Source organism: Pyrgilauda ruficollis, unplaced genomic scaffold (assembly GCF_017590135.1).
Source record: "Pyrgilauda ruficollis isolate IOZ18807 unplaced genomic scaffold, ASM1759013v1 scaffold97, whole genome shotgun sequence".
In the NCBI taxonomy this organism is placed as follows: domain Eukaryota; kingdom Metazoa; phylum Chordata; class Aves; order Passeriformes; family Passeridae; genus Pyrgilauda; species Pyrgilauda ruficollis.
This window is the reverse complement of record NW_024531821.1, coordinates 2,736,651-2,754,642: the sequence shown is the minus strand read 5'-3', so window position 1 is coordinate 2,754,642 and position 17,992 is coordinate 2,736,651. Positions and strand designations below refer to the sequence as shown.

The following is a 17,992-nucleotide window of genomic DNA, read 5'->3' as shown; positions in this document are numbered from 1 at the left end:
CAAAGCCCCGGAGCAGCCCGGCAGAGCTCCTTCACAGCCCAAGAACCAGGGACACAGCCCTTCCCTCCACCCCGCTCTCCCTGCATTGCAATCAACAGCTGCAGCAGGTGGTCCAGTAGAATCCAGTGCATTTATTTCTTGCAATAACTGAATGGGTGTTTTTCAGCTTTGGATTTTAACACATACAAATTAATTTTTGCAAGTTTAATGACAATCAGTACTAGAAGCAATTCATTGTATAAAGCTCATAGAAAAAAAAAACAAAACAAAACAAACCAACATATCCGTCAGTTCTTGGTTTTCCTGGGAAAAAAGAAACCAAAACAAAAAACCAAGCATTCCAAATGAAGGCCTCGTGGAAGCAAGCATACCCCTGCCAGAAAAAGTTAGGAACAAGTCAGAATCAACTATCAGCATAGGCAGCTGAAATACAAGTATTCACTCTTTCTACAAGCAGCTAATTTAACTAAAGACAAGGAGTTTACAGGGCCTAATTAGCTGGGGAGTTCGTGAGAAACCCACTCCCCTGTCCAGGAGCACATTCTGAGTCTGATCTGCAGTCTGGGCTAAGGAATAAAGGTGCTGATGAGCCACCCCCTGCTCTGCAAACCTCCTGTAACCATCAACTGTTCCAGTGCAAATCAGAGTGAGTCCAGAGCAGGCATTCACACTAAACCAAGAGCAATGGAAGACTCTGCCTCGGCTCTCCCCTGCCCTCCCTGGAGTGCCAGTGCTGCAATCCACAGGGAAAGGGAAGAGCAGGGTGCACATCAGACTTAGATGTTGCTGTCTCCCTCCTTCAAGGGAGAACTGACTCAGCCTGGACATTAAAAATGGAGAAGCAGCTTATGGCTGTTCCTAGAGGTCTAGTTAGACTACCAAAACTTCTAAATACAATCAATAAAGGCAAACACTGCTGAGCTGAGTGAGTCCTTCGCCACCTCCGCGTTCTGACCTGCTGCCCTGCCCAAACCTCTCCAAGAGTTACCAAGAGTGCTGTGGGATTCACTTGCTTCAGTTTGTATTCAGAACGTACAAAGTTGACAACTTAAAGCTTTATTGTAGTTTGCAATAATATAAACAAGTGCTGAAACTCAGTCAATGTCCATTTCTGGAAGCTTCTTGTCGGCGGCTGTGGGGGCAGAGCCCTGCTCGGGGGGCTGGGTCCCGCTCCCGGCGTCCCCCTGCCCGTCCAATGGTCCGTTGGGTTCCGTCGGCTTCTGCTCCTCCTTGGGCAGCTCCACCTTGGGTTTGGGTTTGTTCACGATGGGATTACACATACTTGCCAATTCCTAGAGAACACAGAAATAACACATGCTTAGAAATGGTTTTATCTCCCGCAGTTGAACTTCAACTTTTGAAACCACTGTTGGGAATACTCCAGTTGAGGGCTGATGTTCCCTGGTGCTTTTGGGATTTCTCACCTCAGAATTTTCTGATGGAGTAATAAACACAAAAACTCATGGAAATACAGTGAGTTATGTAGAAAAACTTACTTTTGCTTTAGACTGTATGTCTTTTGCTTTTATAACTGGGTCCAAAGTAAGACTCCTCTTGTTCTGAAGGTTGAGGTTGTTGTTCATCCACTCCATGGCTTCATTGGTGCTCTTCTCCAACTTTGCCACGTCTGCTTCATCAAGATGATCATACAGTTCATCCTGCAACACCCCAACAGAAGCAGCTGTGTCAGTGTTTGAGCACAAACTGCATCCTGATTTCCTCAAAACTTAGCTTCAAAATACTAAAAGACCATTTAGCCAAGAGCTGTTGTGGTTAACAAATCAACAGAACTGATCACCTACACACAGCTCAGTAACCAGAGACTGAAGATCTCCTGCTGCTGGCATTTTGCCTCCATGAGGAAATCAACACCTGATTAAAAAGGGACTGAGATGTTCAAGGCCCAAAAGCCACTTCTGAAAATCTATTAAACTTCAAGAACTCCTAAGCTCACTGGAAGGTTGCAAGGTTTTTGTCTGAAACAGGTTACCTAAAATTCAGAAAATATTTGTACAGTTTGCTTGCGTTTTTCAGAAATTATGTATGAAAATACCTTTGCTTTGAATGCATGAACAGCTTTCATGTACTGCTGGATTTGCTTCCCCAAGTCCTCAAATGCTTTTGGTCTTTCCTCTGATTCTTGGAATCTTGCCTGAATAGGCTGACCCAGAGTCTGAAAGAAAGCACAACAGGTATCGAAACTCATGGAGCATCACTGAGGGATCCTCAAGGTTTCACAGGATACATCAACTTTCCTGAACTCCTGGGAACTCTGACTCTTCCCTCAGCTTACAGGAAAGACTGAGCCTCCCTCAGCCCTTTGTTACAGGTCTGTTGGAGACCTACTCCCCACACACAATCCAAAGCAGGCTGTTGTTACCTCAGAATCAGCAAACCCCAGACAGCTCCTCGCTGGAACAAAGTTCTCCAGCTTTGGTAAATTCCCATGGGAATGTAAAAACCACTCACCTTCAGTTCTGCCAGTTTATCAATGTATATTTGTTTGGGCTGGTCTTCACCATCCTCATAAAGCCAATTTTCTGTATCTTCTAGCTTCAGTGTGAAGCTATTGCGATCCTGCAGCAACACACACAAAACAGGCAGGTGACATCATTTATTAGGTGACAAATGGCATTAAATGGTACCTGGAACCTTTCTGGAAGGGTTGTATTTTTAGAATATAAAGAAGTCTGTCTGGAACTCTTTATCCTATTTTAGTGAAAAATAAGAAAAATACTTTTTTCTGTATCTTCTAGCTTCAGTGTGAAGCTATTGCGATCCTGCAGCAACACACACAAAACAGGCAGGTGACATCATTTATTAGGTGACAAATGGCATTAAATGGTACCTGGAACCTTTCTGGAAGGATTGTATTTTTAGAATATAAAGAAGTCTGTCTGGAACTCTTTATCCTATTTTAGTGAAAAATAAGAAATAAAATATTCTTCTGTAGAGCTCTGTGGTGGATTCCAGGCCCAAGGAAGAACCATGTGTGACAGCCACATTTCAGATCAAATACTGTCACATCAAAGGCTTTTTTGTCCCCTGCAAGTTTTCACTGTCACTACATGAGCAAGCCTGAGAACAGAGGGAAACTTTTCTTTAGCAAAGGTGCCATAAATGTCACCTGGCACGTCCCAGTTTGGGCTCTGCAGACACCTGGCTGGCAAAGCTCCATTGCAGTCAATGGAGATGCAGTCAGGTGCTCAAAGATTCATCCCTAGAAGCAGAGTTAAATTCATTACACAGCAAGCTCCTTCAGTACAACAGGGAAAGCTGATTAATAATGCCAAGAGATTTTTAGGCAACCAGTTCAGATACAGGTGCCCACTTTTATTAAATTATCATCAGAGCCAGAAAAGTTACAATTATTTCTTCAAATTTAAAGTCTGAATATGTAACTTATATAAATATAGTATGTGATACAAGTCAAGAGTTATAAACCCAAGTGCTGATTGTACCACAATGTATCAGGACAGTCAAGCAGCAATACTCACATCCTCACTGACGAATTTCTCATAAACACCGCAGAGTTTGTCTCTCATTTCATACACGTACTCCTCCACTGCATTCTTGGCATCATTCCTCTCCTTCTCCAGCTTATCCTGCATTATCATCTTACCCTGTGAATACAGTGTCAAATTAATTGGCTAAAAAGCTCATTATTTAACATTTATTTCCAGGACACCTAGTTAGCAAAGGCTCAAACCAGATCAAGATTTTGCAAAACTGTGATTTACAGAACTGTTCTAACACAGCACGTGACTGAAAACTGATTTCAGTTTTGGTGTGATGTCCAATACAGCACAGAACAATCCTCCTCCAGCTGAGGGTCACCTTCACCTTGTACCTGCAGGTGATTGTGGAGCTTTTCTGCAGCACAGCCCTTTGAGAGGACAGCTCCCCTGACCAGGAGCAATGAATGTATTCTGCCTCCACGGGGCACTGCAGTTCACCTCAGACTCCTAACTGCTTGTTTTATTCCCTTTAATCCTTTCCTTGACCTTCCTTAACCATTTTAATGAAAAACACCATTTCTGGAGACCAACAGGTGACATTTTTAGCTCGGGCAGGAAGAGTTTACCTCGTTCTCAATGAACAAGTTGAGCATGTCCTTCCCTATCTGCCACACCAGCTGGTTCTCAATGGGAAGGTCCACTGTGGTCGTCTTCACTTTGGCCTTCTTGGCCTGAGGTGGCTGATCCACTTTCTTGTCCTTTGAGTCAGCCTGAGAAGTCTGCATTAAAATATAATTACATTCACAGTAAAAACAGCATCACCATTCAATTCAAGGGGAGCAGTCAAGGTTTACATCAGAAATACTGAGTTAGCACCTCAACAACAGAATCAAGCACTCCCTGCCATTCTGACACCTCAGCTGCTGAAGCCTGAGACAATTAATGCAGCCACTGACCTTTTCTGGGCACTCCACATTCATGGGGGAGGGTGCTCATGGCAGAACACTGTTCTAGTATTCAAGTTATTGAAAACTAGATGATTATTTCTTCCCTGAACAGGAGAGTTCCCCCATTTTATCAGTACCAGGTCACCTGACAGGTCTGCAGTTATCAGTGCCATTTGTGTCCTTTCTAAAGCTCTAATCACAATAGACCACCAGTGCACTGAAATAGAAGTTCAGCTTCCAGAACTATGACAAAGGCAGCAGATGTGCACACACTCCTCATATTCTCACGAACCTCATGAAAATAAAGTCTCAAATGCTCCTCTTACCTCCATTTCTTCAGACTCTGCCTTATTTTCTGGCTGGGTTTGCTGTTGCTCTTCAGTCTTTTGTTGCTCCTCGTCTACTTGCATCTTCTGAAATTCAGAGAGATCCAATTTCACACATTAAACAAATGCAGATCACTGCTTCAGTTCCTAGGCTGATCCCTTAACACTCCTAATGCTCTTTAGGCAAAACAAACAGAATGAAAACTGCAGGAATAAATTATGAGCTCCCAGTCTTTGCTCCAGCAATCCACGGCTCCATTAGTAAGAATTTGACCTATACCTCAAGTCCTGGTTTCAAGACATCTATCACTGGTGTAACATACTACACTGAGTAGTCAGTCTCGTATTTCAGTTGTGTGCATGTCTAGTAAATCCTTACACAAGCCTGAGCCCCTGGGCAGCTGTGCTTCAGTGATTCTGAGCAGCTGGGAGCAGTGACTCTATTACCTCTTCCTCCTTCGTGTGCTGATCCGTCTCCATTGGCTCCTCGTTCTCATCAGATTTATGAACCTCCACCAGAGATGCACTTGAAACACTGAAGATGCCATGGATATTTATTCTGACTTTGACTTTCACTTTGGAACTGGATCCATCTGTTTGAGGAGTGACCTTCTGAACCAAGAAGTGAGCTAAACAGAGAGAAAAACCCAAACACTTTTGATTAAACTCAGGTCTGAATGCAAAGCAAACCCCAACTGCTGCTGACACAGCTCACTGCAATGTGCTCAGGGAATGTTAAAACTACTCAAGTTGGACAACTCAGATTTTTTACTCAGCAATGCTGGGGCACAGCTATTGGGAATTCTTAATGTCAAACCTCGTGTCACTTTTATCAGAGCAAAAGACTGCACAACTCTCAGTGTGGCTCTTCCACATTTGCTCCAGTATTAGGATGCTCTTTTTGCCCATAAACTTCATGCTACTCCAACTATTTTATTGAAAATTAATTTGAAATGTTGTCCTGAGAGCATTTGCAGTAGGCTGCATGTCCAGACTACATAATGAGACAGAAAAGGCTTGAAACACAGAAAAGATTCTTAGTTAAAGGTACAAAATGGTGCTAACCTATAGCAGGGTCTGGGTAAGGCAGCTCCTTGGGGGCACTGTAGTAGGCCTCCAGAGTGAAGGGCTCCTTCCTGTAGAAAGTGAGGACCTTGGAAAAGGGAGCAGGGTGGTTCTTGGGGAAGACCTCACAGTCACTGCAAAAGAAAACACAGCCTGTGTTCAGTGTGACAACACAGATGGTAAGGTAACAAAACATTTCTAGATACTCTTAGGGAAAAAGCTTCCTTAAGAAGTGATAAGACTGTCCTGATCTTTCAGGTTAAGTAACACAACAGCCACGCAGGAAGTGCCAAACTGCCGCTCAACCTTGGTTTTGTTTTCTGCCATCATTAACTTCAGAAGTATCAAAACTGGAAGTGTTAAATGGGCATTTAACCCTGGAAATACCCTGTTCTAAAGGTATTTACTGATGCTTGTTATTTACTCTAACCATCACCAGTCATTTTAAGCTGTAACATGCAAGAAGACTGTACTGGTTTTACCTCAGGTCTTCTCCTGCTGGTGAATTCCATCGCAAAGAGATGGGGTATGGTATCAAATCGGTGATAGAAAACTCTCTCACTTTGAAAGCCGGGGACAAAATTGCACACTGCAAGAGCACAAAAGCCACATTACAAATGTTCAGACTTTAGGTGAACAAGCATTTCATTCAGCAAGTAGCTACTGATGCTGTTTAATATTCTCACAGCAAGAGCAAACAGCACTTTTTACCTGCAGTGCACAGCCTCGTGCCACAGCCTCATCTGCATTCAGGGTCGTACTGACTTCTTTGCCAAAAAATTTACTGATCTTCTCTTTGACAGCAGGGATTCTTGTGGTACCACCAACTATCTCTACTGCATAAATATCCTCCTTCTTCAACCCTAGAAAGGAGTCAGACAATAGATGAAATGTATCTCTTTCACATTAATACACCGACATCATAAACCAGAAGTTTTAATAGACCAACTTTAGCCTAAGTTTCTAAGCAGTAAAAATTTCAGCTCTTAGCTTGAGTGAGAGTTTTTTAATCTTACAACTCCTAAGCAAAAGACTGTTGTTTGTGATAAATCCTTGTGTCCAACACACAAAGGCAGCCTGCACTCTGGCTGGCTCCTGTCTGCATGCAGAGCACCCCCCCCACACCCCCACTTACTGGCTTGCTCCAGCACGCTGCGAAGGGGCGGCTCCACTCTTGCCAGGAGTCCTTCACACATCTCTAAAAACTTGCTTCTGTTGGAAGAATCCATAAACAAAGCTCTAGCACATCATAATCAACACTGCCAACAGGATGCCCAAACTGAAGGAACACCACTTTCACTATGTTCTGCAGGGTCTTCTCTCCCCCAGTCCTTGCTTTATACTTTCTTATGTTCTCCCAGACAAAACCTGGCTCCAGTAACCTTGGCATCCTTTCAACATTCCCAGCCCTCCCTCCTAACTCAAGGCCACTGACCAGGCTCTAAACATTTTCATTTCCAGCAGCATTCCTTCACATGTTGTTCTTTGATTTCTCATCTCCCTGCAGCCCTAAGAGCTGACACTTCATACCAAGTTTTTAACTGCCTGAAGGGCACTCTGAAGTTTTCCCCTTGTAGAGCAGCCAAGGTTACCTGTTCATGGTTCCAGACACATCTATGTCATTCATGAAGCACTCTATGTTCATGGGCAGGTCAGAGGCATTGGCACTCATCAGCTTCTTCAGCCTCTCACACTCCTGGTACAGCCTCAGCAGCGCTCGGATCTTGGACTTGATGTCAAGTTTGTATTTCTTCCCAAACTCCTCACAAAAGTATTCCACCAACACCTCATCAAACTTCCTGCCTCCAAGGGTTGTATCAAACGCTGTAGCAAGAACCTTAAAGGAAGGGCACCCTTCAGTAACAGTACAATGTGCCATTACCCAATGAAAGCAATCAGCCGTTCACATCAAAGCAGTGCTTTGTTTCAAATATAGTTCAACTCTAAGTCAAAGAAATCGACCTTCCTGGAATGAGGTGACAACTGCTTTAAAAGGAATTTAGGGAGATTGGGCAGGACTTAGCAACACAATCTGTTCCACAGCTTTTGCTGGGAGCAGATCTCTGTTCCAAATTCTGCTTAGCCACTGTCAGTTTGAGTCATACCCCAGTTTAATATTTGATGCCTCCTAAGGGTGGAACATGCTTACATAAGCTAAAAATAAAACAGGAAGAAAATAAATTATATTAACTCTTAAAACAGGTGTTCCTTTTTGATGAAGGAATTATTGCAAAGAACACCTGTAGCCCACCCACCTCTGCTCACTCTGCTCTGTAAACACACCAGGAATTAATTTTTTTAGGAACAGAAATCATTACCCTCAATACCCCTTCAGATGGCTTTGGCCTCTACACTGGCTAACAGCCCTGCACTCTGGACCCCAAAGCATCCTTTCCACACTGCCATGGCTTCCAAGTTTAAAAAACAAATCCAAGAGAAACACAAAGATTACATTTCCTCACATAAATAAAACTATGAGAAAACGAATGGTGACAGAACATTTTTCTGCATTTCACTACCTCATGCTTTAAATTCTGCATCTGTTTCTCCAGCCAATCATGAGAACTACTGTATTGTATTGTAACTACGAAGTCCAGATTGTAATCATTAATAATAATAATAAAATGCCAGTAAGAAATGTTAGTGTTTGCTGCAAAACAGCAATGCTTTGGCAGTGTACACTCACAAATACACTGTCATCTGCTGAGCTTCCACTGGCAGCTTAAAGCAATCAGGAATGTTTCTTCATTGTACATGAGCACCACAGTGAGGGTTCACAAACAATGTCTGTCACTTACACCACTGCAGGAATTCCTGCTTCAACACCAGATCTCATGATTGAACTGGAGTATTTTAATGAAGGCAGCACAGTCAGATAGGATAATTTCTTAATAAACCACTTAATCCAGGTTTTTTATTCTTTGGCAGAGTCTGTTGATTAAGGCATGTTTGCTTCCTCCACACACTGCTCAAAAGCTCTCTAGTTCCCTGCCCTACTTTTTGCTCCAGACAAAGTGCAATTTTAAGAACAAGAACTGAGCTGTGTGGATGCCCCTCTGTGAAGCCAGGCAGGCTTGCCTGCCACAGTCTATGGGTGTGCTGATGAATGCTCTACAGATAATCAAAATGGATGTGTAACAGCTTGTTTACTTTCAGTTTGCCTTTGTTGAATGCACAAACAGAAACTTGATATGCAGAATGCCCCATGTCCACAAAAACAACGTTCCGTGGCTTTTCTTCCAAGGCAGGCAGGTCTGGCTTATAGATCCCATATGCCAGTGCAACTACAGAAATAAAAGTATAGTTAGCACATAGAGGTTTGTAATTATCAAGAAATAAGTGGTAATCAGGAATCAGCATTAGCATTTCATTGTGCTCCTCAAGCTACAGACATTGAATAAACAAAATTCTCAGTGCTAAAGAAACACAGAAGAACAGTAAACAGTACCACCCTCCCACAGCTGCATTAAAACAGATATTCACCAAATGTTGTTATGTCTTTGTAAAGTAGACCCAAATTTAAGAAACTTTCTGATCAACTCATCTATTCCAAGTGTGTAAAACCAGCTGTAATTCCAGAAAGCAAAGCTCAATGGCAGAATAAAAGCCTTTTCATGTAGTAAAACTGCAACACTGAGTGAGGGACAGGAAGGAATTACCTGCAGTTGTTTCATTGATTAGTCTCAGACAGTTGAGACCAGCAATCTGGGTAGCATCCATCACAGATCTCCTTTCTGCATCTGTGTAGAAACAAGGAACCTGCAAGGAGGTCAGAGAGCCAATATTAACATTTCCAGGAGCCACCTTCAGGAAACAGTTACAAGGGTGGACAGGACAGTGAGCTCGTGGAACACAAGCCTCCTTCAAATGCAGTGCTCATTTCAGTTGCAATAGAAGAAAAGCAAAAAAAAAAAAGACATAAAGACAAAGTTCCTTTTTCTATTCCATATCACAAACCACTAATTTCTGGAGCACGTAATCAGAAAATAGGAATATTATTTATGCTGCTAATTAGCAGCATTTTAAGACCATTAATGACATAAGTCTAGTTTCCAAGAGGTGTAAGATTCAGTTTAAACAGAAAAGAAAGATACCTTGACATTCAAGTTTACTGGCCAATTTAATCAGATTTAATTTAATGCTGCAGCCATTTCAGGTCAGACAGTAACTAAGTTCTGTGTGTTTTGCTGGATTCTGTACTTACAGAAATAACACAGTCAACCACAGGCTTCTTAAGCGCATTCTCAGCAGTCTCCTTTAATTTGGTCAGAAGCATTCCTGTCACCTGCTCAATTGTAAAGTTTCTTTCTTCTTCCATATACATGGCCTTCAAATAAAAATTTTGCACAGTCATTACACTGCAGTGGACCCCATGCACCATCCCCATTATCAGCCTTTTATTCCCTTCCCTATTAAGGCTTTCCATTCAAAAGAGAACACAAACTACAGTGAGCAGATTCAAAACAGAGAAATAAAAGGAAACTTTATCAGTTTCCTCCTCTGGCTCCTCAAACATGCCAGACTTACCCTGATGCCAGTTGAGCCTGTTGGCAGCTGGACAAGTTCATAGGCAAGGCTTGCTTTTTCAGCTTGAACAAAGGGATCTGAGAATGCACGACCATGAAATCTTTTAAAACTTTGTACTGTATTCTTTGCATTTGAAATAACCTAGAGGAAAAGAAATCTTTAATACAACGTGGCAGGGGAACATCTGAATTTCAAACAGAAGACAGAGTTTTGTTCTCATGCTTCTCCCACCGGATTATTTTTGTCATTTGTATCTTAACAGCATCTGGGCAGGTGCTGGGAGGCAACTTCCCTCTGGTTGCTCAGGGAACCTACAGCAATTTGAGATGGAAAATAAAATGTACACTAAAAACCGAGCCAAGTCTATAAAATATTGATTACAACCACACTCAAATTTCATAGTGCACGTGTAGGAAACTCTTTAGAACTGTTAGCAAAAATCTCTTTCCCACTTACCTGTTCTCTACCCCCTACCTTTCTACAATCAGTGATTGCCCAAACATAACAAGCACATGGATGTAAACTCCAGCTCAGGTTCATCACATGTACATGACACTCAACGCACAGATATTCTCACAAAACAGCTCAAGGACCTGCTCATGAAGCTTTAGGAGGTCAGGAGGTCCCCTAAAATGATGCTGTCACCTTGATTTAACTGACAAAAGGTAGACTGACTTTCATTACCAGCAGAGATCAGCACAGAGAAGTGAAAGCCCATCCCAGCTGGCTTCACGTAGCACAAGTGAAGGGAATTGTGTCACTGACACCAGAGCGAGGCACGCACTGAAAACCACAGGCACTGAGAGAGCAGACAGGCACTGTTCCACAGAGCATTACCTGGGATCTGGGCTCAGCCAGGTGTCTACTTCCTAAGTAACTTGGGCTGGATGTTCTCTAAGTTTAGTCTGTGCAGGACATACTCATCTCTACAGGGCTCTGCACCAAGAGCTCTGCACCAAGCTAAGCAGACTCAACTCCAGAAAAAACAGCTGTGTTTGGTTCTAGTACAGTTGTGCTGTTCTTGAATAACATGGCTGTGTCCAGGGATTTTTGTATTTTAGGTAAAAAAATCTTCACACATCTCTAGGCTTTTTAGGCTAAGAAAAAACAACTGTTTGACTAGTCACTTCCTGTAGAAGACTTGAAAAAAATAAATCATCTTTTATAGATGTTACTTACACAGCAACATAAAACCTGATACAGCAAGACCCAAATACCACAAGTAGGACAAATCACCTGAACTTCTTCCCAGTCCTTAAATTACATTTACCTGCCTACAGCAACAGAAACTCAAGACTATGGGCAAGAACACCCAAGAGAGATATTTAGGTTGCAATTCAGCCACAAAGGGTCAAGAAAGCTCTATCTATTTACACTCAAACATGCCTTCTTTCTGCAAAATCATGCACTTAATGGAATTCTATAGAACAGAGTCACATAATTAAAAGTCATCATAAAGCACAGGGACTGGAACAAACTAGGGCAGGGTGAAGCACCACTTGAGAATTTAGGTTCACAATTTGAAAACAAACAATTAGTAGTTATCAGAATTTCTTAAGAGGCACAGCTTTATTTTGTACACTTCATTATGTGCAAGGATCGACCCTGAGATTTCTCTGCCAGATGACAAAGCAGCAGCCCATGGTGAACAGCTGAGAGCAGCTCAGCTGCTCCTTGGTTAGGGAGGCACCAGGAGCAGCTCAGGGACATCTGTTGTCTGCAGTGACAAACCCCACACTGCTGCTCTGAAGTTGTTCTAGCCAAACCCCACACTCACCTGGCTTTTGGCTGCAGCACCAATGGAGCGATTCTTGGGCCCAAAGGATATACAGGCTCTGCAAGGAAGAGTGAGTTCAGTCAGTGACTCTACAGCTGCACTGCACTTCTCCTGGGTAAGAAGTACTGATACTGTCTAGAAGACCACCTTAATTAATACGATTTACTCCATTAAAAGCATTGGTCACTCGCTGCAATCTGTGCATGGAATGTTCTGGGGATTCTGGGAAAAACAGGCACTATAATTGCATTTAAAACAGCAACAGTCCTCGCTGCAGAGCAGACTGACCCCAGACTCATCCATGCTCCTCCAAGCTTCCCACCCAAGCACTGACTGGGCAGAGCCTTATCTCAGTAAGTGCCCGTGTATGTGATGCACTCAAGGACAAGCTGGCAGTTAATAACACGGGAAACGTTCGACTGTTCAGCAGACAAACAGGAGGTAAATCAGGTATTCAGGAAATCGTTCTACACGTCTGCAGCAGATGCTAACTAAGCTTTCCAGGTTTAAGGCAAACCCTTCAAGGGCAGAAAGAAACCACCTGCAGAGAAAGATTGGTCTTTCAGGGTTTCGTCTGAAACAACGTGGAGCACAAAAAGAGAAATTACGCTTTACTCCCCCTGCTTTGTGACAGCCTGCAGTTCTGAACAGAGAAATCCTCCTTTTAGGAGAAATTCCTCGGCAGATTAAGACTCTTGATTTACATATTTTAACAAACTGTAGGAGCCCTAACAAAACAAAATCCAGCCCTCTAATCCAAGTTGTTCATACCAACAAGATAAACTTGGTGGGGGGAACCCCACCATTAGGTAAGCAGATCTTTGCTGCTCACACAACATGCCAACTAAGTCTCATTAAGCTGCTCTCCGTGCAGCAGGTTAAGAATCTGCTTTACAGCAGGGTGATGCCACAGGGCTGCTACAGAAAACATTCCAGCTCAGCCTGAGGTTTGGAATTGGGTGTTCCAAGCAGAGACTAACCAAAACCAGCCTGAAGGCTGGGGTGACAGAATTGCATTGGGTTTGTATCTTCTTCCAATTTATTAACAATTTCACAAATGTAACAAGGCCTACCCTAAAGTATGTGCTGCAACAGAATTAACATTCCTGAATAAATCTGCAGTTGTTTGAAACAACTATTCATGACATTAGTTAAAAAATAAACAACAACTAAGTTTGTGCTCTGCAGACCCTCAGGCCCACACCAATGGAACAAGAGGTAAAAACCTAATGAGCCCAGAGCAAGGAGCTGGTTATTAATTTACTCTGGTCTCCTGAAAGGAATTAAGACATGAATTGTGCCCTTCTCTTGGAAAAAAAAAAATACAGCTACTTCACTGCTCAATTCACAAATCAAGATCCCCTCACCAACACAAAATGCACAAATTCAGATGAGAGCCCTGGCAGGGACCCAGCATAGAGGTGAGTAAAACTAGGAAGGAGGGAGAGAAGGAAGAATTTTCAACCAGTCTCATTCCCCAAATCAGTTCACAAGAACCAGTAACTCATGAAATACAAATTACACTATTACACAATTTCTGGGAGCTGAAAAACTAACCAGTGCACTTTAAGTAAGTAAGTGAAGGTCATCAGAGGTCTAATGAAACAAGTTCAGAAAGTTAAAATCTCTGCTTCACATCCCTAGAGGCACCTCCTCACCCTCCCACCCACTGCCAGTTCCTGGGAAGATCCCCTGTCCCCTGACAGCTCATGTCCTCTGCACTGACCATCAGCACCAGCTCCAGAACATCAATCACAATGATTTCATTTAACTCAAGGCCCTTCACCCCTACAGACATAACTTAACTGTCTTATTTTTTCCTCTCAGTTTCCACTACCTTTCTCTCTACCACTTTTCCACGTCCAAGGCAAACACAGTTTGCACAGCTTTGGGATGTACAAGTTCAAATTTTACAGCTCCCCAGAAGAATCTGAGTACCAGAGCTGAAGGCAGATTCTGTGGGAGTGTCATCTGTGCCACTGAACTCAGTCCAATGCACTCAGTGGGGTTTATTTTAATAATAGAAATTATTACAATAACACACACAAAACACAGTGTTTAACCCTGAGCATGAGCCAGTGCCTGAGGAAACCTGTCACTACACCTTGCACGACTTCCCCACTGTAACAACTGCTCAGCACCGACTTCAGAACCAGGCTTCTGATTCCAACTCACTTAAAAACCACGCAGAAGTTCTTTTAATAGAAGGGTCTGCTTGCAGAATGGTTTTCTGCATTCCCTCAGAACAGCACCTGGAGATTAAGCCCTGCTAAAACCCTCTCATTTGCATTATGCTCATTTTTTCCAATTTCACTTCAGGCTCCCATAACTGAGTTATTTCCCAAGAGATTCACAATGTCAGATATTTTATTTAGCTCATCTCCTTCAACAAGGGAGATCTGTGTTCACATCTCAAATATACAAATATATTTATCAGCAGAACTTCAACTCCCTGAGGGCCAAATACCTACAGCTATTAGAACACAGCTCTGATCCTCTCTAAATTCAGTATTTTCCCAGTACATCTAACCTTTAAATTTCCACGTTATTGAGAACACTTAAGAGATCTCCAGATACTTGGGCACACATGCTGAATTCAAAATTTCCTTCGCCATTTATTAATTGCTCAGAGACAGGAAAAGCAAACAGTGATGTATTGTCTAATGAGAAGCAAGGTCACTCTGGGCTTTCTGAAGTGATGCAAGGGATCTAAAGCAGCCCAAACACTGAAGATGATCCAGCTGTCTCACCAAGACAGCCACTTCAGGATCCGCTTAAATAAAGCCATACTGCAACAGAGGGGAAGCTCCAGAAACACTTTTAGGACAGCTTTCCCCACAGTTCCTCTCCAGGTCTGATGCCCAATTCTTGATGCAAATTTTTCTTCCACTTTCATTTTGCAAGTCATTCATAAAGTTTTATAGCAGTTCTTTCCTTAATAAATGGAGGGAATGCACGCTCCTGTTGAGAATGTGGTAGGAGGGATGATTACACAAGCAGGGCTAGAATATACTGACCACATTGTATCATGGAATCACGGAGGGACCTCAAAGCTCACCCAGTCCCCCTGCCATGGCAGGGACACCCCCCACTATCTGGTTGTTCCAGGCTTCATGCATGGCCTTGGACACTCCTAGGGATCCAGGGGCAGCCACAGCTTCTCTGGGCACCCTGTGCCAGGGCCTCCCCCTCCTCACAAGGAACAATTTCTCCCCAGTATCCAATCCAGACCTCCCCTCTGTCAGTTTTGAAGTCATTGCCCTTGTCCTGGCACTGCAGGCTGCTCAGCAGCTTTCCAAACTCTGATCCCAGGACAAGGCATGGCTCTCACCAAGCCCGGCACCAGCCCAGCTCAGCTCGGCCCTCCCCTCCCCGGTCCTGCTGTGCTGGGACGGCAGGGGAATGACAGCCGTGCTACCAGAACACACAGGGAATTAAGGTCTGCCACTTCCAGCAGCCAGGGATGCTTTTCTCTACACTCACAGCCCCCGTCCTTGTGATCCCAAGGGCACAGCCCCGCCTCGGGGGGGACAAACCGGCCGTACTGCCCCGAAAGGCCGGGGGAGCTGGGGCTGCTCAGCCTGGAAATGAGAAGGGTGTGCGGACACCTCGGAGCGTCCTGCAGCGTCTCAAGGGGCTACAAGGAAGCCGGAGAGGGACTGCATCAGGAACTGGACTGACAGCACAAGGGGGAACGGCTTCAGACTGAAAGAAGGGAAATTTAAATTAGATGCAGGGTTCTTGTGAGGATGAGGAGCCACAGGCACAGATTGCCCACAGAAACTGTATCTGCTCCATCCCTGGCAGTGTTCGTGGCCAGGCTGGACGGGGTTTGGAGCAACCTGGTGGAAGGTGTTCCTACCTATTGCAGAGGGGTAGAAGTGGATGAGCTTTAAGGTCCCTTCCAACCCCTTAGCATCCTATAATTCTGTGATTCTACGAAAGGAAGCTGAGCGGGTCTCCCGAAGCCCCCTCCGCGTCTGCCGCGCTTTACCGCATCTCTGTAAGCACTTTATAACACCGCTCCTCCCGGCCCCGCCGCTTCCCTCCCTCCCCGGCCCCGCCACGCCGGGCCCCGCGGGCGCCTTGCCGCCGCCTCAGCGCGGCTCCCCGGTTCACTCACGGCGTGCTGCGGTCGCTGTACTCGTTGGCGACAGTCTCGATGCCGCCGGCGCGGGCCACAGCCACGTAGCAGCTCTGGAAGCCCAGGTCGATGCCCACCACGGACATGGCGGCGGCGCTGAGGGGGGAGCGCGGTACCGGCAATTCTCGAAAGATCCCGTCGGGCCGCGGCCGCGCCGGCGCTGAGGGCGACCGAGATCTCGCGAGAGCGCGGGGCTGAGGGCGGGCGCTCTGGGCGGGCTCTGAGGGCGCTCGGCGCCTTCTCCCTTTGCCAAAGTTCTTTCCTTGCGTCAGGAATGGCAGAAAAAGGCGATAAAGGCACAGCTTGGCAGCACTGCAAAGGTCGCCGAGTTGTTGCCCTCAGTGCGAAGCGGTCGGTGCCACAGAAAAGTTGTTTAGTGAAACTTTTTCCTTGCCCGTGATGTAAGGACCTGAGGGTGACAGATGTGGTGGATGGGAACAGCGCGCACCATGAGATGTGATGATAATACAAGTACAGTCTCTGGAAACACAGTTTTTGCAGAAAAGGACTTAAACGCCTCCTTTGAAATTTTCTTTTGAGATTCAGACATTCCTGGAGATGTCCAAGGCCAGGCTGGACAGGACCTGGAGCACCCTGGGATGGCAGAAGGAGTCCGCCCATGGCAGGGGTGCCGTGAGGTGAGCTTTAGGGTCCTTCCAACCCAAACCATTCTGGAATTCAGTGTTGTGATTGTTGCTGAATTACAGCAGAAAGTGCAAGGCTGGTTTTGATGATCCCAGGTTGAAAATCCAAGGTGTCATAATTTGAGATTGTGCTAAAAGATAATTTGATACCAACCGTGCTCCCAATAAAATTCAGCATTTGACTGCTCTGTGCCCAGTAGGATTTACAGTACACTTGGTCTATAATCATCACAGAATATTTTAATATTATTATATCTCACTGGAGCCCTCTGCTGCAGTTTGGATGAGTACAGATACGTTGTGTTTTCCAGGGCAGTGTTTGGCCACCAAGTGCTTTGTGGGTGTGTGGGAGGAAAGTCCTTTAAAGGATCAGGAATCCCTAAAGAGCTAAACAACTTACTTTATTTTTTAAATCCCTAGGAGTTCCTGGGACATTCCATGGTCCCAGCAGTGGAGGGGGCAGTGGGCATGGAGCTGCTCCCCTGGGCAGTGTGAAAGGTTCCATTTTGGGATGAAAGCACGAGGGATTGGTGCATTCATCCTAACACAAACCTAACCTTGATACTTACATCTGTGAGTTTCGTGAAACTGAATGTTTACGAATACTTTTAATTCCACGATGAAACATGATAAAAACTTTGTGGCGGTGCAGCGTGCCACAAACAGAGCGTTACCAAGGCCCCAGTGCTGTATTTACACGGCTGCTCCTTGTTGTAGTGACACAGAAAATACACCCAGAGACACTCACTAGTGCAGGCAGGAGGGACTCCTGCCCCAGAGCCATTGCCTGGCTCAGCCATTCCGCCCTGGCAGCTGCAGGGGACTGGGAATTGCCTCGGGAATTGCATCACCATGCTAATGACATGATATTAATGAAGTGTTTGACCTCGAGCATCCTTGTGATGCCTTCAGTTTGAGCTTTGATATTTCCCAGACTCTGCACTGCCCTGGTACAGAACTCTGAACTCCACATCAAGTGTCAGCAGCTCTCCTCACAGCTCAGGCACACAGAACAATCCTTTTCCAGCCCAGAACCAAGGACACCGCTGCAGCTTCAGCCCAAAAAGTGCCACCAACAGGGAATGGAGGAGAGCAGTCTGGGAG

At 44.7% G+C, this 17,992-nt stretch overlaps 2 protein-coding genes across 3 annotated transcripts in view; both read right to left on the bottom strand.

Annotated features, from left to right (window-relative positions):
* The window catches only part of LOC121365583 (E3 ubiquitin/ISG15 ligase TRIM25-like), a 430,661-nt gene that overhangs the window by 18,575 nt on the left and 394,094 nt on the right, over window positions 1–17,992 (bottom strand). The window lies entirely within an intron of this gene.
* On the bottom strand, window positions 112–16,405 carry HSPA4 (heat shock protein family A (Hsp70) member 4). Its single transcript, XM_041489892.1, has 19 exons — window positions 16,224–16,405; window positions 12,101–12,158; window positions 10,324–10,464; window positions 10,001–10,123; window positions 9,456–9,555; window positions 8,947–9,080; window positions 7,389–7,633; window positions 6,932–7,008; window positions 6,508–6,659; window positions 6,279–6,385; window positions 5,797–5,930; window positions 5,179–5,360; window positions 4,732–4,818; window positions 4,085–4,237; window positions 3,498–3,623; window positions 2,470–2,577; window positions 2,054–2,173; window positions 1,497–1,658; window positions 112–1,292 (listed from the first exon to the last, which is right to left on the bottom strand). Exons 1-19 carry the CDS (start codon window positions 16,328–16,330, stop codon window positions 1,095–1,097), a joined length of 2,514 nt encoding a protein of 837 aa, XP_041345826.1. The 5' UTR covers window positions 16,331–16,405; the 3' UTR covers window positions 112–1,094.